The 26,602-nt window shown below is 31.9% G+C and overlaps 2 protein-coding genes across 2 annotated transcripts in view; both read right to left on the reverse strand.

The window, feature by feature from the left end:
• Positions 1-3,971: 3,971 nt before the first annotated feature.
• LOC139517880 (uncharacterized) lies at positions 3,972-9,293 on the reverse strand. The gene is made up of 7 exons (XM_071309367.1): positions 9,241-9,293; positions 7,889-8,101; positions 7,188-7,266; positions 6,573-6,727; positions 5,593-5,765; positions 5,111-5,270; positions 3,972-4,172 (listed from the first exon to the last, which is right to left on the reverse strand). Exons 2-7 carry the CDS (start codon positions 8,091-8,093, stop codon positions 4,027-4,029), a joined length of 918 nt encoding a protein of 305 aa, XP_071165468.1. The 5' UTR covers positions 8,094-8,101; positions 9,241-9,293; the 3' UTR covers positions 3,972-4,026.
• A 7,967-nt stretch (positions 9,294-17,260) lies between these two features.
• Positions 17,261-26,602, reverse strand: part of LOC139517902 (uncharacterized) — a 36,022-nt gene continuing 26,680 nt past the window's right edge. Inside the window, exons 12-18 of the mRNA XM_071309395.1 lie at positions 24,571-24,672; positions 24,175-24,235; positions 23,137-23,241; positions 21,182-21,246; positions 20,234-20,305; positions 18,720-18,889; positions 17,261-17,853 (exon numbers count right to left, since the gene is read on the reverse strand). Coding sequence (XP_071165496.1) covers positions 17,651-17,853; positions 18,720-18,889; positions 20,234-20,305; positions 21,182-21,246; positions 23,137-23,241; positions 24,175-24,235; positions 24,571-24,672 — 778 coding nt within the window. The 3' untranslated portion in view covers positions 17,261-17,650. The remainder of the gene's footprint in view (positions 17,854-18,719; positions 18,890-20,233; positions 20,306-21,181; positions 21,247-23,136; positions 23,242-24,174; positions 24,236-24,570; positions 24,673-26,602) is intronic.

Here is a 26,602-nt window from a genome sequence, read left to right on the forward strand (position 1 = left end):
TACACTTTGATGTTTATGACAGTGAAAATAATAAGTGGTATAATGACAAGTGGGATATCTTTCCACCAGAGACCAAATATGTATGGATCATATTTTTAACAACGGTTTTGTTACAATGAATTAGAATATCATGCTTGGCATTTGTTAAGAATGATATGCAGCAAACTACTTTAATGTTGACATAGTATTCCTCATCTAAAATTTTGGTTTCGATAGCTTAAAGCCTTTTGTGATAAGTATCAATTTCAATACAACACAAGATACCAAGAAAAAGGGAAAAAGGAGGGGGGGGGTAAAAGATGAACTTACAAATTGACGATCAACAGTAAAAACCTACGTCTAAAGAAAATACAGGTATCAGTCCACACGATATTACACACAGAACTAAAGATTTTATTAGTAAATTTAACTGTACCTTTAGAAAAACGATATTTCATATTCTAAATTAAACGGTAATATTGTACTAAAACACAGAACTCGCTATATCATCCGTGTTAACTTGTTTAACTTTTAGGCAAACTTATTAGTAAAGGTTATCTTACCAATATTGTAAAAGAGGGGCGAAATATACCAGAGTGACATTCAAACTCATTCGATCGAAAACAAACTGACAACGCCATGGCTTAAAAAGAAAAAAGACAAACAGACAAATAATAGTACACAAGACACAACATAGAAAACTAAATTTGTGATTAGATCTATGAAAACCTGATAGTTATAAAACCACACAATTATTTTATTAATTATTATTACTTTTACTGTTAAATCTGTTTTCTGTTATATCTACTTAACGTGACTCTAAATTTATGTATGCCGTCATACTCTGAACGACAAAATTATTTTTATGTCTACCTGTGCGAATTTCAAACGCGCAATTTTACACCAGTACTGAAAACGTTCTATCCTTTATGGGTAGACTTTACATAGATAAATAAAAAGTCGTATAAGAAAAACAAAATGAGTATGTTAAATTTGATGTATGCCTTTTTGTGCTTCTTCGTTACATTTGTTGTTTTTATAGTGATATTAAGATGATAACACAATATTGACTGCTGTACCCCTATTTTTGACATTTTTTACTCTTTGAGTATGTTTGTTTTGTTCATGCATCGTTGACAATGTAATGGAATTTGATACGACTGTCATACAAGTGAAAGGTTTAGCTAGCTATAAAATCCACCATTTTCTACATTAGAGAATGCCTGTACCAAGTCAGGAATATGACAGTTGTTATCCATTCGTTTGATGTGTTTGGACTTTTGATTTTGCCTTTTGATTTTGGATTTTCCTTTTTGAATTTTCCTCGGATTTCAGTATTTTTGTGTTTTTACTTTTAACAATGGCACAAATATCAATTTTGTCATCAGCAAATTAAAACATAACTAAATTTGTATTCTTGTCAAACATTTTTGGGGGATTTATATATACACATCCACGTTCATTTTCTATATAGAGATTACTCTATCTAGGTATTACATTATACTTATTTATTAAAAGGTTAATTCCCGACTATCATTCTGTCTGTTGATACTTTTATTTTTGGCACGTCTCTTTATATTTAATATATGACTATAAATTTTCACTTCTGTTCTTGGTTTTTGTAAAAAAATATTTCCGAACTCCATTACTGTATACAATACAACAAAATTATTTTTATTTACCTGCGTACATTATTTTATTTGGCGGTATTTTGTCCAAGGTTATGGTTGTCCTTCTGATATTGTTTAACATATCACCCCTTTTATTAATTTTGTATTAACATTAATATTGTTTCATAGATCATTTTTTTTTCGTTCAGTGTATCTTAACTTAATTATATGTTTTTGATTGAATAAACCTTTGATTATCCCGTTTGAATGATTTCACACTAGTCATTCTTTTGAGCCCTTTATAGCTTTACACCAATGCTAGGTGTTGCAACTGTTTTACTCTGGGTTTTGTACCAGGGTTGTTTCTCTGTATACAACCAAGGCGTAACAATTGCTAGCTTTCATATAATAAATTGGATGTTCGGGTACTCTATACACCTAGATGATGGGCTTCAAGCATGAGTAGGGTTTTGGTATTAGACGATATGTGCCAAGGATGATAAGTTTGCTATTTGACGTCCCTATTTGGTATAAGGCTTTACTTAATATGACAGTTTTAATTATCTAATTTTACATAGCCAGTGCTTTCTAAAAATCATGGCGTATCCACTGCTTACTAAACTACTTTGATTATAACAAATTCTTCACCTTTTAGCAAATGCTTCTCCCTGAAACTACATTTTCTGCAGCAGATATTATTACTTATACACTTGGTTCCTTATTCAGGAACACCGCTTACAATTCTTATTCAGAATTATATAGATACTTAATCTCCCCTTAACCTGCATGGTCGTTTTGACTTCTAAACTCAGAACAATCTAATCTGAGAAAACCTTGGTTTATATACTAAATTGTAGACTCGTTTGAAAACAATACACGGGTCCAAAACGACTTTTTCCCTAAAACGTTTTACGACACCTTAGCATAACTGTTGGAATTTACAACTTTGTTCTAAAATAAGCAAGAAACGGGTAAATTTACAAATTCATCACATTGCTTTACATAATTAGAACAATCTTTTGCCGCATTTCTTAAAAGAAAGGGTCGGATCAAAGTCAATATTTAGCCCCGTAAATTTCAAAAATAGTAAAATTACTCAAACCTTTCCAAATTATGTTAATGTCATTGATAAATGAACAAATGAATATAATCTAGACTTTAGTGCGGACAAGTCACTTGTTATGTCACTCTAATGTTAGAAATATATATAAGTTTACATTACAACTATATGCACAATTTGTTGACAAATTGAATATGAGCAGCATTCAAAAGGATATGTGACACACATTTATACCAATTCAATACAAAAGACACTTTTATTTGTGTGCTGTTTCCTTCAAGAATATAGTCCTTAGTGTGGACAGTGTGTTACTTGTCAATTTTTGTTATACCCCTTCCAAATTTATTTCTCCATGTTTTATGTCTCATATAGCAAGTTGGGGGGTGAAATGACACTGTAAAAAAATTTGAGTCATAAATATTAATGTAAAGTAGTGATTAGGTCCAGCTGAAAAAGGTCAAAAATTAGCACTTCGGAAGCTGTCAAAAGATTTCAAGACCCCCTTAACATAAAATTGTCCATATTTTGAGTTAGAGCTGATGAAGTTTTCTATAATTTTGATATAATTTGTCCCAAAAGTCGTACAACACACTGTAAAAATATTATTGAGAAAGCGCAGGTGGGATTTTTTTAATTTTCATTTATTGTCTAAAAGAAATGCACTACGAAATAACTGTGTACTCGGACCACGTGTATGTTTCAAAATTTGTGCAGGCTGTGACAGTCACTTAGATATGTGATATTGCCTCTTAGCTATTGTATGTATGATTGTTAAGACATTAGTGTAGGCGTGTGCATGCTGTGCGTTGCTATTGATTTTGTCGTTTAATTCCACTATTACCTTCATTTTACATACTATTCTAATACTTTCTTAGTTGCAACTTTTTATTGACGTGACACATTTTTACTTTAGGTAGAGAGAATTACAGATAAGACCGATTGTCTAAGAAACCAAATATTTGTGATTTTACAATTACTAACATTCCAATTGATCCCAAGATTATACCTGAACAACTACATCGCAAGCGCAGTAGGGAACAATGCTTGAACGTTTTAATATTAAACAAATTTCATGGAAAACAGCATTTTTTAGAGAATAATTCGCTAAACATATCATGTATTATAAATCAAATATAGTTTTGTTTCATTGGATTGCTGTTTCTTGCATGTATGTCTCGGATCTCCTTTCAATAAGACATATTTCTATTAGTTATAATAATGTATTATATGCAAATTTCGAGTTTCTGAAATGTGATTTAAGCAAAATATGCAAAAAAGCTCCTTAAATATGTTACCACAAATATTGATGAATGGGACCAAAACAAACTTGTTTATTTTTTATTGATGTTTAAAAAAAATGGTATCCTTTTATAATGTTTAAGCTTCTTGTGGTGTTTGTTGTAATCCAGATAACACTTGTGTTCCTAGATTTTTAGCAAACTGTGCTCCAGCTTGGCCAGCAAGGGCAGTTCCGTGTTGTACAACATTTACTAAATGTGGCTGCATGTTTGTCAGGGTCTGGTCTGTAATAAAGTAGACATGGAGTGTAATCGTTAAATACATGGAATGTAATTGTTATAAATAAAATAGATATAGAGTGTAATCGTTAAATACATGGAATGTAATCGTTAAAAACATGGAATGTAATAATTAAATACATGGAATGTAGATCTAATCGTTAATTACATGGAATGTAATTGTTATAAATAAAAAATACTTTTGGGGGATTTAGTTGTGAACATAAAGACGGGGTTGTGAATATGAAGATCAGTAGTCGTCCAATTTAACTTACATGAAATTGGGGAAGGGTAAAACAATACATGAAAAGAGTTTGACTACTAGTATTCATTCGTGAATGCTTATATAGGCCTATATGTCGTTACAACTAAGCATTGATTGAACAAAGTTATCATTGGTCTATTTCATGGCCATTAAGTCCAACCATCTGTTTTAAGTTTTACAGTTTTTTCTTGTGTTGTGTTGTTACACTCCTGTTCCGTTTTGGAGCATGGTTGAGCGCTTACAAACATGTTTAACCCGATAATATTCTGTATGTGCCTGTCCCAAGCCTGCAAATGTTGTTTTATCCTAATAATGAGCCCGCAGATTTTCATTGTTTGAGTGTTCATTATAAGTCCGTTTATAGCTAACAATGCAGTATGAGTGTTGTATATTGTTGAAGGCCGTACACTTACACCCACTTTATTTGGTACATAGTTTTACCGTTGATTACCATACCACATACTCTTGCTATGACATGGAATATAGGAGTAAAAGGTTACAGCAGATTATTTGTTTTATCTTCCTTGTCCTTTTGTATTAGACGCATCCTTTGGGTTTATCTGTCATTAGAAGCACGATGGGGCAACATAACGAGAAGGGCCTTTCATTGCGGAGCGAGCACTTCAGATCAGCTAGTATTATGTCAATTGTTTTATAAAATTCCTTTCATATTACTTACGTAGAATATCTGTTACAGCATCTTTCAAAGCAGCAAGTGCATTTTGTCCGTGTTGTAATAAGGCTGCTCCGGATGTTTTCAAAGCGTTAACGTGAGGTTGAACGGCTGGGCCGACATCTGTTCCTGTTTGTTTTACAACGTTTCCGAGACCATTGATAAGCTGAAATTGAAGGAATTTTCAGATAATTGTATTTAAAAAACTAAACTGCATGTTGATTTGAATTAGATTGAACTACCCTCTCATGACGCAATACTTAGAATCGTTCGACAATGCTATGAATAATGTATTAGATTAACTCAGAAATTACTTTAAAAAGTGGTCAAAGAATATTTTAAATGGCCAACTTAAATTTTGTACAGGATTTTCGACTTCTGTAAATCGTCTAATTTACAATGAATTGTGAATCTTAGCTATCATGAACAAGAATGCTGTTTTTAAGCTATTTGTAATTCATCTGATATACTACAGTAACAATACTCACGTTTTTGGCTGCCTCAAGATGAGGTTGGAAAAATTGAGCTAGACCTTGTCCAACTTGTCCGAGTAAATCAGTTAAAGCTGATCTTTTGGTGAGATCAATAGATTTTCCAAAAGCTTGTTGAACTTCCTGGATTAATTCTTTCAATAATTTGTTGGAGGCTGTATTGTGTGAGTCTGAAAAAAAATATCATCGTAAGTCAAAAGCCAAATAGACCAAACTATGTGTTTTCCTAATACCAATGTTGATAACAGTAAAACTGCATAAACACACATACCCATGCTACAAAAGGAATAGCTACACAATAAAAACTTTGGTCAAGATAACTAGAATGTAAGAGATGAGAATTAAAAAATAGATATGCTGTATGATACTGGAAGTACTGATCACATGGAGCTGTTATCATTCAAAAGCAACAGAGGACATGATGATCACGTATGACATTATTGTATGTTTTGATAAATTAAATGTTTAGTCAATGTGGAATCAAAACATTACAGGGAATCTTAATCCTTTGGTTCTCATCGAACTTGTTCATGTGTGATCTCGTCTATGAGTGTGATCTCGTCTATGGAGTGTGTGATATCGTCTATGAATTAATGTCGCTGATTCTACATAGTCCTCAATAGATTCAGTCAACAGGTGTTTCTTTACCAGTTTGTGTTGGGATGTCTGATGTTTCCATTAATCAACAGTTCACATAGACAATTATGTTTGGCAATCGAAAAGTCATATACCATATTCTTAAGACTTTACTGGTATGTTGAAGATGAACAAATGCATTTGTAAGGTTTTCAAATAAAGTCCTCAATTAGACTTTAAAGCTCAGAATATGTGGATCCCTTTATTCCGTCTTTAATGGTAATCGAATTGAATGAAATAGGGATATTTTGAGTAAAATGAACAAAGTATATGGTTTGAATACAATATTAGTTCAAGTAAATAAGGAGATTAAGAAAGATATTCTTAAATTATATACTTACGGACGATTTCATCAACAGCTTCTACCAATTGTGTTGGATCGGTACTATGAGAGAGAGCTCCTAGTTTTGTCAAAGTATCAATGGCGCTGTTGAAGGTTGTTTGATATTTTCCTAATTTGTTGGCAAGGATATTTTTCAACTCAGCCTCAAGAATTCTTGAATGAAAATTAAGTAAAATGAGTGATCGAAAAACAACCTTCGTGAATTGCAACCCCGTAGGGCTCAAATTTTGTTTGCCGAAAGATAAATGAAAAAATCTAATAAGAATACAATTCTTAAAGTTTTCAATGCGGAAGCAGCTTCATGGAGTCAGTTGATTTGATCATTTCTTTCGTATTTTTATCCTTGTGGAGGTTAGTTATCAGACCGTTGCAAATACATGTAAATATGATTGTCTGTGAAATAGATATAGCAGGGTCTGGTGAGTTAATACAACAGAGATCAATGGACAAACAAAACAAACATTTTTTTTTCGAATCCCGGTCACAATTGTTCTAGAAATACATGTCTCCTTATGGGATGACGTTTTTTCTCTTCTTGTCTCATAAAATATGGATTGATGAAACGGTATAATGTTTTGAAAAGTATTCCCTTGGTGTGTTTAAAAGAACTTACTGTGCTTCTAGATTCCTCTTAACAGGAGTATCGGTGACCTGGGTGCTTTGTAAAGCCTGCATTCCTCCTAACAATAGACCTAAAATAGCGTTGTACTTGTTAACAGATACATTTACAGAAGTGAAGTTTAAAAGAAAATGTAAAAAGAAAAATCTCTAGGTATTATCTATTATTTATATATTTATAATAGCTATTGTGCTGATTTTTATTATTGTCATCCTTTCGAGTTTATTTTCATCTGTCTTTTACGCTCTGTTTGGTGTATTTAACGTTTTTGTGTTCATTAGGTTTAAAAATTGAAAACAGCACATGATTAATTGGTTGCATCCGAAGAAACGTTTCTGGAACATAAGCGTTAACAAAGACGGCAATGTGAAAGGTGGATAAGTGTTGTTTCCTCAGGTTTTGTTTTTAATTTAAAATGATTAAATTAAACATGACCTTTTTGAGGTCAGTTTCAGAACATTTCAAATATTTTTTGTAAATGTTCATGTTTATGAAAAATGTTAATAAACTTTGTAACACGTAACTGGTGTAACGAGTTTCGGATCACAATGCAATTTCGGTTGTGCTGTTACTAAATACAAACCAAACAAAACTAGTAATGGCTCTTAAGGTCAATAATATGGAAATAAACTTAACATCTTCCTATATCTATATAAGGTAGAACTAATTAATTTGTACTGTTAATGAATTCTTACTTTGTACAGTCTGACCAAGAAGGCTCGTGCCTTGTTCCTTAAGTGTTCCCAAAAGTGTGTTTCCTACTTGTTTGGCCTGTTCACCAACTGTGTGGAAGGTTGTGGTAAATGCATCTCCAACTTTGTGGAAAGTTTCTTTCAAATCAGCTAACAGGAATCCCTGGCTTCCGACGGCCAATACCAATACAAGAAAACAAAGTTTCATGGTGAAATCTAAAACGATAATTTATTCATGTTGTAAGATATATGATTTAACACATTGCATATTTAAAAACGTATAACAAACCTTGGTTGCCATTTTACATTACTGAATATTTAACAAGTATTTGGGCCATTTTACATTATAAGTATGTAACAAGTCATGGTCGCTATTTTTGTCACACTGTTGAATAGAAACAGTTGTGCGAATTATCTATATCATTTAAGACATGTCTTTTGTTAAAAAAAAAGTTTTTGGGTGTGGGACTTTTCAATTAGTATATCTTTAAGCTACACTATGCGATATTTTTAAGTCTGTTAAAGCATATCTGAGGTAATACTTTTTTTAATGTTAAGTGTATTCTGAAAAGTGTACACGATAAAACTATTATCGCACCCTTGCCAGTTGTTTGATTTACCTATAATATTTATCTAATCTATATGGGCATTGAGTACTAAAAGTAATATAAAAAAAATACCGCACTCTGAGGAAAATTCAAAATGGAAAGTTTTTGATTAAATAGCTCAAACGCTTAAAACAAATGGAAAACAACCGCCACATTCCAGGCTTGATACACGCATTCCCTCATGTTGAAAATGTTGGTTTAAACCTAGTTATATAGCTAGCTCTCACATGTATGACAGTCACACGAAATTTAATTTTTTTGAAAACGTTAGTGAAAAAAAACCAGGCATGATAGGTAAAAATTTCCAAAAAAAAGGGGTACAATGCTTTTACTGTAAATTGTTAAAATAAGTAAAAAATATATTAACTTTTTAATTAGTTGTGTAAAAAGCTATCACACAATTGTATTCACATTTCAAAAGTGTAGTTATTACATCGACTAACGGCATTTCTTACGTGGTTACATGCAGAATAGTTCATTTAACACATGATAAAAACTATGTACAGGCATTCATTACATGCACGAACTCATTTGAAACATCTATTGTAATACTCCAGCAAAGTTTCACATACAGTTTACCGTTTGTTTTAACGCACAATATTATTCTATATTATATCACTATCAAATTTAAAATATAGCACTTCCAGTAACACATATCTAAACATGAATACTATCCAAGTTTGTTTCTAACTTTCTTTTGATGTGTTTAAAGCCTTATAAATCCCAACAACCAGAACAATGTTTTACCTGTACTAAAGTCTTGAAGAATAGACTGGGTCCGTATCGTCCCGTCTTTTATATGCCATTATAAGGGACCTAATTTGCATATCATGCCAGATTTTGCTTATCTTTCGTTAAGATTTTGATCGTGCGACTTCAACTTTCTCATGATATATTGATAGCAGATGCATACATGTGAGAACAAATGAATTTGGTAACATTGCTCGTTCAATAACATCAGAATATAGAAAAGAAATCAGATTCTTAGGAAACAGTAAAAAGATGTTCTTAAACTCTGATATATGATGTATATTATAAAACGATAATAACCGATTCTTAAAGTCATGAAACGAGTTTCCAGAGAAAATATTGTCGAAATTATCGAACCAATGCATGCAGATACAGTAAACTAAGTCTTGCATGCAGGTTTTTTTTATATTTATTACGAATCTATAACGTATTATCTACAAACAATATTTCGTTCAGTGATTATAAGTTAATTAACTTTCGAGATTGTTGCCGAAGTAAACCGGATCGTGACATTGATAAACCATAAAAACAGAACACTTGAAAAATGTGACATTGACCTTTTTTTTCTACGCGTTCCTATTTGTTAATAAAATTGTTCATTAACAGTTATTAAATGATTTGTTGTGTTAAATATTCTGAGGAATCTGTTACTACTATTTATTTTTCAGGTCACGTTTGTTGACATTCTTTCATCACGGTTTCCCCCCTCGCAGATGTGCTGTGCGGTGACCGAAGTTATAATGAGAGGTCTCGTGGTTAAGGTCATTGCATACGGGAAAATTTTCGATAAATTAATGTCTGGGAAGTCAATTAATGAAGGTTTTTGATAATATAAAGGATTTTCTTTTTTATAAAAAGGAGGATCACGTTCTCATTTTATAGATTAAAAGTGAGCCATTCAAGAATATAAAAAAAAACATTATTTAAAGTTTCCTATTATTTTAAAAGGTGAAAATACAGATATCTTGCAAGCTTCTTCGACAAATCCTGGTTAAAATAATGTAGAATGTACTTTATACAAACTATAAAGCCTTTCATTTGTCCTCTCATAGAAAATATCACATACTTTGTTTGGTTTTTTTAATTGGTTAATTTCGTTGTTGGGTTTCTGCCTTATTGACGTTATAAATCATGTATTTGACTTTTTCCGAGATATCAATGTATTTCCTGGCCAAGTATAAATGACTATAATTGTATATTTATCTATGATCTTTCACGAGACCTTCAAACATGTTCGGTCTTCTCTCGTTCGGTCAATATTTCTTGATAAGGAATCATTTCTAGATAAGACATGATTTCATGATTCTTTAGCATAACCATGTTCTCAAAGGCGGATGTTTGATGATATAGTCCTACTTTCTGAACAATGCGCAGTTAACATGACAAAATGTTTTGTATAGAAGTACAAGTGTACTATTCCGCGCGCGCTTTAGTGCAACAATGACCAATCATTTTTTTGGTCAAAGTCTCAGCCAAACTTTTAAATCATCGAAATATATGTTGATTTCAATATCATTGAGATATCTAAATAATTTTCAAATGTAAATTTGTAAAGAAAGAAAATTGTCAACAAAGACTCTAAATTGACCTCTCCAACTGTTAGTGCAACTTACAGTTCATGTCAGACAAGGTAGTAGTTGCAAATTAAAAAGTTTATCAGAATGTTTATCATTTGTTTGACTACACTATGCTTTTTTTATTATTGTTTTGATACAAGACAAAAAAGATGAGCGTAGGCAGACATACTTTCTGTAATTCAAAAATTTAGTACTTTGAGCTATAGTAGTTTTTAGTAACTGTTACAAACTTTGGTTGTTTGTTCATATAATTAATATCCTTATTTTTGCATATGATGATATTTTATTTTTTGACTTATTTTCACTAACACCAGACAGTAAAGTTTAACAGACCTTTCATATGTTTCACGTAATTACGCACCTTTTGAACTTCAAATCATTCTACACTTGGCCAGTTGGGTATTAAAATTGTTGATTCAGGACGTGGATATCTCAAGGCTTATATTAACAAAACGCAAGTAAGACATGTATGCATATTATTTTTTGGCAGAGTTTTTAGGCATGGTTTTGCAGTCTGTATAGCACATAGTAAATACTGACGACTGGTCAGTGATATATTGGATTGGGGGTACACTGTTGTCATTGTTACTATGATCTTGATGGGTGCTGTTATCAATTACAACGCCTGGAGTTGGGGAAATTTATCTGTTACTTATATGCAAAAAAGGTCCGTTAAGGGTCATCTAAAGGAATTGAAAAATATGGCCGTTTTAACACCACTAAATCTACTATGAGAACAGACTGGTGGATCTTGGAACATTTTTAGACATGACAGGACCGATATATAGTAAAGTTATATAAAGTCTATGTTTCAGAAAATTGAAAACTTACCTGGATTTTAATGTGCATATTTTTCTAGTTTGCAGAAAATAGAAAAATAAACAAACACACGAGTTTCATTTGATACAGTCCACTCAGTTGCACAGTTTGAATCATCTATTTTTGGCTGATGTCTATTGTCCATTTAAATCAATATAACTAATAACATGTTTTATATGAGGGGAGCTTCTCAAACGTCTTTCCCAACTTAATTAATTTTGGCACCTTCTGCAAGAACGAACAAAAATGAATAGCAAAATCTAGTAATTTTTTTAAAATTCTGAAACTTAAAATGCGTTTAAATTTTGTTTATTAAGTTCCAGTCATACTCTAAAACTTTTCAAGATGCAAAGGTTTTACTGTACTCAGTAAAATTTGTAGTGTAAATACGGCCATATTTGCAACAAGGTTATGATGAACCTTAGAATAAATGTCAAAGGATTCGAGCAGTCCGTCCAGTATTTTGCTGTTTAAAGTCGTCATAGCTTCTTGATGTGATTATTACAGTAAAATTATATAATCTAGTATGATTTTCATCAGATAAGAGTCAAACAAAAATGTCATACAATAGTTATATCTGTCCCGTTTATGATTAAAAGAAATCCGATGGGAACAACTCTCATTTTTTTTCTCATCACTTTATGTACAGAACGTGCAACGTTCAACCTTACCGGGGGAAAAAGTAAAATAACAAAAATACCAAACTATGAGGAAATTCAAGACGACAAGTCCCTAATCAAATGGCAAAATCAAAAGATCAAACACATCTTTTGGATAAGAACTGTCATATTCCTGACTTGGTGCAGGAATTGTCTTGCGTAAAAAAATGAACTTGGTTTTATAGCTGAAGGACGCCTCCGGGTGCGGGAATGTCTCGCTACATTGAAGACCTGTTAGTGACCTTCTGCTGTTGTTTTTTCTATGGTCGGGTTGTTGTCTCTTTGACACATTCCCCATTTCCATTCTCAATTTTATTTATAGCTAACTATATTTCTAAAACGTTTATGACATACTAAAATTGGGAAGTGTACAGAACTCATGGTATAAAGACCGTATAATCATTTAGTTTCATTTTGTTCATGCCATAACATTATATCAAGTTCCTTAATATTTGTGTCATTTCATTTATGTTGAATATATTAACAATCCGTAGGAATTACCCCGTTACAGTAACTATAACTATCAAATGTCAATCCTGGTATCTATGATGAGTTTATTCACATAGTTTCATTTATAATTGATTGTCATTCAATCGTGATATGTTGTCTTTCATGAGTAAACTGTATCAAAGCAATGCAGGTGTTTGTTTATTTTTACACCTTCTGCAGAAATGAAAAAAAAAAATGCCATTCAAAATCCAAAAAAGATTGTATCATTCTGAAACACAAAATACATTTAACTTTTATATATCTAGTGGGTGTCAGGCCTTAATCTTTTCCAACTGGACAGGTAAGGCTGTACTCAGAGTAGTTTTTTTTACGTGAAAATATAGCCATTTTTGTCCGTTTTTTATGATGAACCTTGTGTTAGAGTAGACATATGTTTATGGTGTTTATTCGATAACCTCTGTTAAAATGATGTATTGGTCTAGATTTTGGCGATGTACAGTAAATGTATATGTTTGGTGTTAGTTTAATGAGAGATCTTAATCATTCTCTGTTAACAATCTTCGCTCGTCTAGTTATGTATATTGTTGGTGTTGGTGTTATTGTAGATTTTCGATAACCTGTTCATTCGTCTAGATTCGGGTGGTGTACTGTATAATGTTAGTGTTAATGTAATGATAGATCTTCGAAAGTCTGTTAAAAAAAGTTGCCTGTTATAATATAAAAAAAGTAAAATCGCAAAAATACTGAACTCCGAGGAAAATTCAATCGGAAAGTCCCTAATCACATGGCAAAATCATATGACAAAACACATTAAACGAATGGACAACAACTGTCATATTCCTGACTTGGTACAGGCATTTTCAAATGTAGAAAATGGTGGATTGAACCTGGTTTTATAGCGCTAAACCTCTCACTTTTGCAACAGTCTCGTCAAATTCCGTTATATTTACAACGATGTGTGAACAAAACAGATATAACAAATAAAATAGTCAAATGTCTCATATATTTCATGAGGGTATAATACTAAACCCCTAACAGGAGGGATTATACCTGATATTCATATGATGAAGACATAATCTTTCAATTAGTTTAATTGAGGTCTGGAGCTGGCATGATAGTAACTGCTAGTAGTCTGTTGTTATTTGTGTATTATTGTCATTTTGTTTATTTTCTTTTGTTTCATATTCTGACATCGGACTCGGACTTCTCTTAAACTGAGTTTTACTGTGCGTATTGTTGTGCGTTTGTTTTTATACATTGGCTAGAGGCATAGGGGGATGATTGAGATCTAAAAAAAAAACATGTTTAACCCCGCTGCAATTTTGCGCCTGTTCCAAGTCAGGAGCCTCTGGCCTTTGTTTGTCTTGTATGATTTATAATTTTAGTTTCTTGTGTATAATTCGGAGTTTAGTATGACGTCCATTGTCACTGAAATAGTATGCATATTTGTTTAGGGGCCAGCTGAAGGACACCTCCGGGTGCGGGAGATTCTCGCTACATTGAAGACCCATTGTTGGCCTTCGGCTGTTGTCTGCTCTATGGTCGGGTTGTTGTCGCTTTGACACATTCCCCATTTCCATTCTCTTTTATAAAATATGGGTACAGCAGTCATCACTGTGTTACAATCTTACAATTTTACAAAAAGCACACAAGCATCTATCAAATTAAAAACGCATTTATTGCTTCGCGTGTCTGACGTCAGGAATGTTATACGTCACTTAGGAAGAAATTTTGTCGTTCAATGTTTACAGAACAATTTAGGCATACAGGGTTAAAAAAAAAAGTAGGTAAGAATTTATTTCAAAATTAGACCGAAATTCAAAATCGTCCAGAAGATCTGTAGAATTATAATAATTTTTGTCGTTTGTCGCTCAACGTATTTTCTAATTTATAATAGAACTATAAAATAATGAAATTTTATAGAAGAATAACATAATGACGGGATATTTTAGTGTACACATTCTTTTATTTGATCATCAAAATTCCTATAACTTCGATATATGCCCAACTTAAAAAGTTAATTATAGTTTGCGGTTGAACTTTAGATGGCTATGTATGTGTGTGTACGTGTGGCTGAATTTATTTGTATAAAGCTTTTGCTCTTGTTGTTGTGCACAAGACATGGTATTTAATTAGTGCATTTTTGGTACATGATTGATAATTTGTTATAGCGTGTCTTCTGAGAAGTCATTGCGTGAATCTTTCCATACATCATCACATTATATATTCGATCACTAATACTCTTATGGAAATAAAGCTACTTTCTTTTTTATATATTATTTTATTTGATTATCAAAATTGACAAATACTGGTTTTTTTTAAGAGATTAAAAACAAAAAGTTGTAAACCTCGATGTTTACTTTTTAGAATATTTGCTTTGATTTGTATAAATTGAAACACTATTACACCTTTGATTTGTTTCATAATTATTCATTTGTTTATGTGCCTCACACAAAAATGTGTCAGCTAGGACCTTCATGATATCGTCAGTTTCCTAATTATGTCAGGTCAATGTCGGATTGTATGAATCTCAACCAAACCAATGTTTACCTGTATCATATATCTGAGTTTTAAGATGTCACTAATTTAGTTTCTTCTACCTCTATATTTCTTATGCATACTGTTACATCTCTTGACAGTCTACTTATGCTCATGAGTTGTTTAACGAGTTTTTGACTTCCAGTGAAACATGCCAAAAACATCCCGTGCCACTAATGTCTTACAAGGTATGAATAAAGGAGATTAGAAAGCCTTCTCTAAGCAGTATTATTACATACAAGAAAAATCTTTACGAGGCATCCTATTTGTATGAGTGTTCAAAGAAAAAAGATAAATATTTTGTTAAATAGGATAATTAATTTCACTATGCTTCAAATGCAGATAAATGGAAGTATAAGACCGTGTTGACATTGAGCTTAGTTAGTATATTGTAAATGTCCTCTACGCGTAAATAAAGGCAAAAGTAGTATTCCGCTGTTCGAAAGTCATTAATCGATTGAGAGAAAACAAATCCGGGTTACAAACTAAAACTGAGGGAAACACATACACCATAAGAGGGAAACAACATAAACTTAACTCTACTACGTTCCCATAAATACTTAAAGGAAATACTCATATATGAAGAGTCGACTTGCAATTGCTGCCATTCGACTTATATATAGGCCAGGTCTTGTATAACTGATCCTTTAAACTATTTCAGTATTCTCTGTCTATTATAGTTTCGGAGATAATAGGCAAATTTGAACATGTTTTAATAATCTCGAAACATTCTCATTAAAGGCAATAACACCTATCATGAGTCGTCTGACAGTTTAGCCGTAAATAGACAGTTGGTAGAACTCATCATTTTGAACATTTCTGTCTCTGTTTAGCACTGTAGCCCTAGTTGATTGACGAGTGAGATCATCGTTCACATTGTGTTAACTAGAAATCTAAATGATTATTGTGGCCAGAATTTGTTAAATTTGGTTCAGAAGTTAAATGGGGGAGGGAGGATAGGTTCTCAGTTCTCTTAAAAAGTCTAAAAAATCCGTTACATTGAGAACAATGTGTGAACAAAGCAAACATACACAATGGGTAAAAATGTCAAAACTTGGGGTAAAACAAAAGTGAAATCCCAAAAATCTGAACTCCAAGAAATATTCAGAAAGGAAAGCCCAATCAAATGGCAAAATCAAAAGTTTAAACATATCATTCAGCGAATAGATAACAACTGTCATATTCCTGACTTGGTATAGGCATTTTCCACAAGTATCTGAAGATACTCCGACTCATATAAAAATCAGTACAGGTCGGCGAGAAGAGGCGCACATTTCGTTCCAACGACAATTTGTTAAAAAGTCTACCTCTAAAAATGTTGTCAATAAGACACTCCAGCATATTGAATACTTGTTCTTCCTCATAGATTGTTTTACCTATTTATTCACTATTTAAATGCACTAACATAACACAAGTAAATAATTTAATTTTGGATGTAACGCGTCTTCTGATTGGCTGACGTAATTTTTTTATCAGCCCATAGACATAATTTAGTCATGTGACCGTGACATCATCAACGGTTTTTCATGGTTTTCTACGGTTTAAAATGGAATTTAGAATTTAATTATAAGAAATGACTGTAATATTTTTTTCTGTCTATTCGAAATAACATAAAAAAGGGGGGGGGGCACACTGTTAAATAACCCGCTACGCGCGTTATTCAGTGTGCACCAAAAATTTTATGTTATTTCGAATAGACAGAAAAAATATTACAGTCATTCCTTAAATAAATTTTAACTAGAAACAAACTGCCTGTTTTATATACATTATAACTCTTCTTTTCGTTTGAGTTTTAAGGCTTACAATTGTATTATCTACGGATTCAATCACTTTTAATCACAAACGAATTAGAAATATATAAAGTGTAATCTTTTTTCTATACTGTATAAGTTAACGAGATACAAATTGAGTGTTTTGTTTTCCTTGTACATGTTTGTACGTTCAATCTGGTTATTTCTATCAGGAAAGTAATAGTTTCAGTATTTATTTTTATTAATCAAAATTTACAAATGATATTTCAGTCAGTAGCATTATGCAACATATATATATAACATTACAAAAAGTCAATATATAAAATAAAAAACCCGCTGAAAGATGAAGTGAAAACATATTTTTGCATTTCAATTTTTTATGCAATCCAATTGTTAATGCATAATATTTGTTTTTGCATTACACTTGTGTATGCATTATATATGTTTTTGCATTACAGTTATGTATGCATTATATATGTTTTTGCATTACAATTGTGTATGCATTATATATGTTTTTGCATTACAATTGTGTATGCATTATATATGTTTTTGCATTACAATTGTGTATGCATTATATATGTTTTTGCATTACAATTGTGTTACACTTTCATTTTCAAAACATAGAAGACTTGCTAAGCAAACAACAAAGTAGAATCAAAGGCAATAATGATGGTCCTATTACTGAACAATCTGAGGATATATCCGTTCTTAACGTCTCTTCTATCCATTCATTCACAAAAGTATCTAAAATACTCATGGGAACAGCACCATGTACCAGAATAGTGGAATGAAATTTCTTTATGTCGAATTTTGATCCTGAAATATAAACAGACGATTATATTTTCGTGTGTTTTATTTTTCATCATGAATATTCTATGTTATGATAATATTATAAACAATTTGTTGTCCAGCAATTAAAAAATACTTGTAACAAATTTTAAGAGGTTTAAACTGAACAGAATATGCATTCAAACTTACGTTATGGCAAGCATTTTGTAATACAAATATTATTGATCAATGTATATAGCCGAGATTTTGTTGTCATTGACAATAACTAATTATCTTCATGCAATAAAAAAATATCTAATAGCAATAAAAATTATCTAATAGCAGTAGAAAATATAACAGCTCTCAATTTAATCATTAAGAGATATTTTTAACGGATGCAGAGTGTCAGGTTTTTGTATTAACAGTTTAACCGCTACAGTACATTTCGTATATAAGTTATATAATTGGACCAAAACTTATGTTGCAATTCGCGGACAAGGAAACCTAAATTTATCTTTCACCGGGTTTGTAGTTTCATGATTAAGACGACTTGTATCACATGTAGGACAGGATCTGCATATCCTTTCTGACCACCTGAGATCATCCCCAGTTTTTGGTTGAGGTTCGTGTTGCTCAGCTTGAGTTTTTATGCTGTGTTTTGTACACTGCTGTTTGTGTTTCTATCTTTTCCTTCAATTGTTATGATGTTGTCAGCATATTTCCGGCTTATGAGTTTGAATGTCTTCTATCGCCTTTCTATATATAATTGGACTAAAACAAGGGAATATCAATTATATCAATTCATTGAACTAAAAGTTAAGTTGCAATCCTCAAGCAAGAAAACCTAAATTATATAATTGGTAATTGAACTAAACTTGTATTTACTGAACTCAGTATAATACAACTCAACAAACCTAAACTTGTTTCTGCTTTTTTTCTCAATTCTTTTATTTTGATCTCTCCTAACTTGTAAGCACAAGCTTGTCCAGGCCATGTGACATATCTATCAACCTCAATCTCGGTTGCTTCCCTTGCATACGCTGTATAATTCATCATATATTCAACCGCTTTTTGTCGATCCCACCTAACAAAACATCAATAAAATAATAAAGATATATGTTTATATATATCCTTATAGAAATATCAAGGATATCGTGTATCCATGGCACAAATCAGTATACGCACCCTTCATCTCACACTGAAGCGGAGCAAACAAACTCTCAACTCATTACAAGTTTAAGACGGACCCTGGCGCCTGTTCCAGTGGAATTTGTTTTTAAACTGACGTTAAACAACACCAAATAGGACCAGGTCGAAAATGACATATTAGAAAGTAGTACATATTCTAAATAAAATAGTTGTATGTGTATAGTAAGTATGTATGATATGATTAAAACAAAAATGTATGAATAAATCTAAAGGAAGCATATATTGACTGTTTCTCGGATAAGAAATACCTGATTTGGTGTCTCCAAAGGACTGGTGGAATGTATGATCCAATGGGTAAATAACCGTATAGGCTGAGCCCATAAATAATAAAAATTGAAAACAAAACGTCGAAAGTAATTGGGCGAATTTGATGTGCGTCTCATTGAAATTTGAGCATACAATCTGGCCTAAAACAGAGAATGATTTTGCACAAATAAGAGACGGTATTGAAGAACACTATAACGTTTAAAATACAGAAGAGGATACACCTCAAGAACTTGGAAAATTTCTACGGCATTCATGCACACTGCACGAGGGACAAACTCCGTTAGTATAATAGAAACATATTTATGGGATATCCATCTATGAAACAAAATCAGTACATGCGAAGCAAAATCAATATTGATTGGTTGGGTGTTAAATGCCATTTTCGGCACTATTGCGTTATTTCGTGGCGGTCAGTTATTATTGCAGAGGAAACCAGAGTGCAAAGGGACAACCACCGACTTTTGGTTGCAAATTTTATAAATCCTGATCAAAAAGCATTGAAGTCATATATGTATATATATATATATATATATATATATCAGAACGAAAGGATAATGATGAAAACGTTTTGTGCAAAGTGTTATGATAGATCCTTAACTATACACAATAAGCAGTACAGTTTATATATCCTTACTTTTACTTCCTATATTAGTAATTTTACCTTTAACTTTAATAATTAAAATAGCTGCTCCATGAGATGATACTTGATATCACCCATTTTCCATTTCTCTTTACGTGTATTCGATCATGTATATAAATAGTTTTAGCAGATCCATGGGCACAACAATTACCCACCTTAAACAATTAAAATAAATAATAACTGTTTTGCGAAGATTACTCATAATCATTAAAAACTGTCTCAACAACCAATCGACAGGCTAAATATTCACCTACCCATAATGATGCAGACCTGTGTCAACAACCAATCGACAAGCCAGTAATATTCACTTACCCATAATGATGCAGACCTGTGTCAACAACCAATCGACAAGCCCGTAGTATTTCACCACTGAAACGTCCCAACCTTTAAAAAATATCAAAGTAATTTAAGGTAGCTAAATGAAAATTATTTTCCGTACCCTTTCGATTTTTGAACTTCCTTCTTCATCACTTAAGTATTTAATTATAACACTGACACTTTTGTTAAGGATATCAATACATCAACCGATATTATTTTCATCGTCGATGCAAGAGATGCAACTCTAGATTTCTTTTTCCTTGAATATCGACTAATCAAGTATTCTTCTCGAAAATAAAGTCATCATTATATTTTAGAAAACAAATAAACTTATCATAGATTGGTATCTATGATAAGTTTATTTGTTTACTAAAATATAATGATGATTTTATTTTCGAATAAAATTTAATATTTACGCCAGATGCGCGTTTCGTCTACAAAAGACTCATCAGTGACGCTTGAATCAAAAATGTTATTAAAGGCCAAATAAAGTATGAAGTTGAAGAGCATTGAGGACCAAAAATTCCTAAAAGTGGTGCCAAATACAGCTAAGGTAATCTGTTCCTGAGGTAGAAAAGCCTTAGTTTTTTTCAAAAATTCAAAGTTTTGTTAACAGTTAATTTATAATTATGAACATATCAATGATAACTCAAGTCAACACAGAGGTGTTGACCGCTGGGCTGGTGATACCCTCGGGGAAATAAATCTCCACCAGCAGTGGCATCGACCCAGTGGTTGCAAATAAACTCAAATACACTCAAAGCGGGCGTTCAATCTATATTTATTAATTATTTTTCTCAATTTCCCAAAAAATAAACCTCTCTTTGCAATTTACGCAGGACTTATCATCTGTTCTTTAACGTTTCTCATCTGGCTTGTAGAAGGACAGCAGTAAATGTCGTAATTGTGTGACCCCGGCTTAACGGACTAAAGATAACTTACATTTCATAATCATCTGCATATAGACCCATTTCTACGCCTAGATATTCCGAATACAATGCCCAGCCCTAAAAGTATGAAAAATGGCAATAAAACAAATCAAGGCATGCCATTTATAGCATGCAACTGCTGTTTTATGTTATATTCCCTTTCGAATCAAGCAATCAAAATATTGTAATACAATTAACCTCTGTTTAAACAGTATAAATAGAAACAAAACCATCGAAAATAGCTTGTACACAGTTAACGTGACTGTAATAATTACATTAGATGTATGTTTCATTATAATACTTTATTCTGATTAGCTAACAGCACATCACGTGTTATTCCGTAAGCAATTGTATCACTCAATAATACTTTTCATTCATGATAGCACGTGGTCCCACAATAAAGTGCACAGGTGAATTAAATAAAAACAATATAAAATTCGTTTTTTTTTATCATAGCTAAAAAAAATGTAATTATAAGTATTGAATGCTTCTTTTTGTAACTTCATAGGGTTGTAAAAGCGTTGACCGTGCGCACATTTTTAGAATGAAGCGCTTCCGCGCTTCATACAAAATGTACTTCGGTCAACGCTTTTACACCCCAATGAATTTACAAAAAAAAGCATTCAATTCTTAAATATCATTGCATTAAAATATTCAATATAATTGCTTATTCCTAATAGTACTTGAAAGGGCAAAAGCTATGATTTAGACAACAATTCAAGTTTGGTTTTTATTGTTTATTCAAACATTTATGTCAATTTCCGGGTTTGAACTTGCATGAGCAACACCTGAGATCACCCCCACCCTTTTTTTGGTTTGGGAGATGTATTACTCAGTCTTTAGTTTCTATGTTGTTTTTTGTACTACTCTTTCTCTTTTGTCGTTTTTGTTTTAGCAAGGGCCTTGTCAGTCTATGTTCGACTAATAAGTTTCAGTATCTCTTTGTTGTCTTTCGCTTCTCTCTTACAAAAGCGGAATATTGAAATAACAGTTTTCTATTAACAATCAGTGGGGTTCAATGTTGTCGAAATAAATTTTAATATCGCCAATTAAATATCGCTGTCAATAATTCAATCTTATTTGAATTCTTATTCATGTAACTTCCCATTTTACTTTTAGCTAGAGATGTGTGATAAGCGTGCTAATTATTGAAAAGAACCGAATGTCAATATTAAAAGAACAGAAAGAACCATTTCGATGACGGATTCGGTCCATAAAAAAATCATTCATATACAGAAAAAAAAACCACAATGATTCACATGTTTGATTTTCAATCTGTGACATAAAATCCAACCTACCAAGTAAAATCGTTATGACACTATTGCACGTATTACTTATATTTGAATTGGGTTGTGTGAGTCGGGCTTCAGCGGTCATGTTGATGGTCAATTTAATCGCGTCTTGTCGAATATACGCACGAAATTTTGATACATTATAACAAATCAATGCATTGCTTGTAAATTGTGTCTTTCGGACTTTTTCCAATTTTGATATATTTTTTAGTTTGTTTGTTAATTAGATATATCAGAGTTGAGGTGAAATCAGTGATCATAAATTTGACGGCTAATGCACCTTTTTTTAAAACACATCAAATGCTAAACTAGTACTACAAAGTAACTAAGATTCTCACTCTTATGAATAACAGAGGTACATTTGCAAACAATATTATAATATGTAATCCAATACAATATTACAATTTTCAATAAGCCTGACAGTTTTAACAAAACAGGAAATTTGGTAAACATATGACTTTACAATAGACGGTAATAAAATGGATAAATAATTGGAAATTTTATTTGAAGGAATGGACATTTGCAAAAACTCTGAGGTCTGTGTCTTAACTCATTTATAATTCTTACGAGTTTGTACAACTTGCAGATATATTTTCTATAGAGGCAATAATAATATTCGGTCTTTGGGTATCACATGAAAAACATTTTTTTACTTATTATTATATATCGAAATAACCTCTGAATAAGCTGAATAAAAAGGAAACCAAAATGGAACATCATAAAATGAAATTTCTGTATGTTGTCTGTATTCCGGGAGAGCTGCCTTCATTGCATAACTATGCTGTAAAACAAAAAATGGAAAAGTTACTAAAGTATTTTCAAATCGAGGATCTTATATTCATCAAACAGCTCATTTCTAAAGTTCAAACTGTATATTCTTTTATATGTTACTTATGATCTAATATAATTCATGGTTATCATACTTGAAAAAAGAGTTCCAGTTCCATGTCACCACATTTATCATATAAATCGGTCAGTAAGTTTTCTTTCAAAATTACCGTTAGTATTGATCTCTCATTGTATTGTAGTCAAACATCCACTACTGATACCACAAAATCCCACCCCTGGTACCGCAGTATATCACATTCGATATATCAAATTGCTAGTATCGAATTATCTATAACATTCAGAATGAGTAAAGATATCTTAGCTACAGGTACGAAAATTGTATGCTGATAAGAATAAATGAATTGTGCTTAAAAAAACAACTAGCAGAATGATAGTTTTTTTATTGCTTTCATCTCGAAAGTTTTATTGACACTCCAATGATTTAGTTGATCGTTATAGAATATATATTTGTCACAAATGTCAAAAGATATGTTGAAATTGTTACTTTAAATATAATCCCTTCCTCTTTCTATCGGTTGTTACATCACCAACTGATACATATCATCAAAGTTGTAATAACACGACAGGTATCACATGTGCACAAGAATTCGTTTATCTTTCCACTGTGTCTCGTTTGCTTAGTTATCTATGTATTGCTATGTTGACTTTTATTTGTTGTTTCGTCTTCATTAGTTTTCTTGCCATTGTATTGTTGGTTTATCTTCTACCTGTACTGTTTTATTGTCCCTTTGATAACGTCTGCCTCTTTTGATAGTGAAAAATCTAATGTTATTGCCAAAATGATACTGTTGTAGTTGCCATAAAACATTTATTTATCCGTTTGTCACCTGCATCATTTTTTAATATCACCACCAGAGTAACTTACTTGTAAATGATGTCCTGGACTTGCCTCATGTAAACTAAGCGACATATAATCAAATGTTGGACTGAAAAGAAAGATTGTTTTACCAATATAGGTTATGAAAGTTTAACGGTTTACATAAGTGAATACGTAAGTTAGCACTTACATTATTCAATATTTTAATTCTATATTTATAAAAGTGTTTTCTCTCAATAATAAATGCCATGATAACAGTTCATGATTTTAAGTTTGTTTAAACAACAACGTTGGTTTCTTAATTAACTGTCAATTCTTTCAGGAAAACTATTATACTTGGATGTTATACTAAGATCGTTTCAAGTCATTAAAAAAATGATTCACTAAACTTCTTAAAGATTTTTTTTATTTTGACATAATTATGTATTGTAAAAATAAGGTTACTTCTCCCAAGGTCGGATGAGATTGATCCAAAACACGCCTGGCCTCGTTTCCGATGCTGATGAATAACCTCCACCTGGACCATCATACGTCATTTCCTTTATTCTAAATATGCATTTTGATTATTTATAAATTAATACAGTTTATTATGTATTTATACAAATTTGGTTTGAAAATGAGATTTTGAGATTATTGTTCAGCTATTGGCATTATGTATATGACAATTTATCACTAGTCTTATGGTCATATATCAATGCTTTCTTTGATCACAAGTATTCTCTTTGCTCTAGACACAAAATGACAAAGCTTTCCATGTCGAATATTCAAAGCTTTTTTCGGTATGGGTATTGTTCCTTGATGAATGATGTGCTGTAATATTTTCGGTTGTTACTATTTTCGACATTTTTGTCTTTGGAGGATAGTTGTCTCTTTTTTAGCTCACCTGGCCTAAAAGGCCATGTGAGCTTTTCTCATCACTTGGCGTCCGTCGTCGTCGACGTCGTCGTCGTCGTCGTTAACAATTTTTCAAACATCTTCTCCTCTGAAACTACTGAATGGATTTGAATGAAACTTAGCATGATTGTTCCTTAGATTATCCTGCACAAAGTGTGTGCTTCGATTTTTGATCCGTCAAAAAACATGGCCGCCGTTACTAAAAATAGAACATAGGGGTCAAATGCAGTTTTTGGCTTATATCTCAAAAACGAAAGCATTTAGAGCAAATCTGACAGGAGTAAAAATGTTCATTAGGTCAAGATCTATCAGCCCTGAAATTTTCAGATGAATCAAACAAACCATTGTTGGGTTGCTGCCACTTAATTGGTAATTTTAAGGAAATTTTGCAGTTTTTGGTCATTATCTTGAATATTATTATAGATAAAGATAAACTGTAAACAGCAAAAATGATCAGCAGAGTAAGATCTACAAATAAGTCAAATGACCAAAATTGTCAATTGACCCCTTAAGGGGTTATTGTCCTTTAATGACAATTTTTCACAATTTGTTCATCACATTTGCTAACTTTAAAAAATCTTCTCCTCTGAAACTACTGAATGGATTTGGATGAAACTTAGCATGATTGTTCCTTAGATTATCCTGCACAAAGTGTGTGCTTCGATTTTTTATCCGTCAAAAAACATGGCCGCTGTTACTTAAAATAGAACATAGGGGTCAAATGCAGTTTTTGGCTTATATCTCAAAAACGAAAGCATTTAGAGCAAATCTGACTTAGGGGTAAAAATGTTCATTAGGTCAAGATCTATCAGCCCTGAAATTTTCAGATGAATCAAACAAACCATTGTTGGGTTGCTGCCACTTAATTGGTAATTTTAAGGAAATTTTGCAGTTTTTGGTCATTATCTTGAATATTATTATAGATAAAGATAAACTGTAAACAGCAAAAATGATCAGCAAAATAAGATCTACAAATAAGTTAATATGACCAAAATTGTCAATTGACCCCTTAAGGGGTTATTATCCTTTAATGACAATTTTTCACAATTTGTTCATCATATTTGCTAACTTTAAAAAATCTACTCCTCTAAAACTACTAAACCAAATTCAACCAAACTTCAACTGAATGATCAGTAGGGTGTATAAAATAAAGTTTATGCTTTATTTTTTATTTCGTTAAAAAACATGGCCGTCATGGCTAAAAATAGAACACAGGGTAAAATGCAGTTTTTGGCTTATATCTCAAAAACTCCAGCATTTAGAGCAAATAAGACAAGAAGTTAAAGTATTTATTAGGTCAAGGTCTACCTGTCCTGAAATTTTCATCCGAATTGGGTAACTGGTTTTTCAGGTAAAATGCCCCTGAATTGATGATTTTAAAGAAATTTTGCAGTTTTTGGTTATTATCTTGAATATTATTATAGATACAGATAAACTGTTAAAAGCAAAAATGTTAAGCAAAGTAAGATCTACAAATAAGTCAATTTGACCAAAAGTGTCAATTGATCCCTTACGGAGTTATTGCCCTTTAAAGACTTTTTTCACAATTTGTTCATCATGTTGACTTACTTTAAAAAATCTT

This window comes from Mytilus edulis, chromosome 3 (assembly GCF_963676685.1).
Source record: "Mytilus edulis chromosome 3, xbMytEdul2.2, whole genome shotgun sequence".
Taxonomy (NCBI): Eukaryota; Metazoa; Mollusca; class Bivalvia; order Mytilida; family Mytilidae; genus Mytilus; species Mytilus edulis.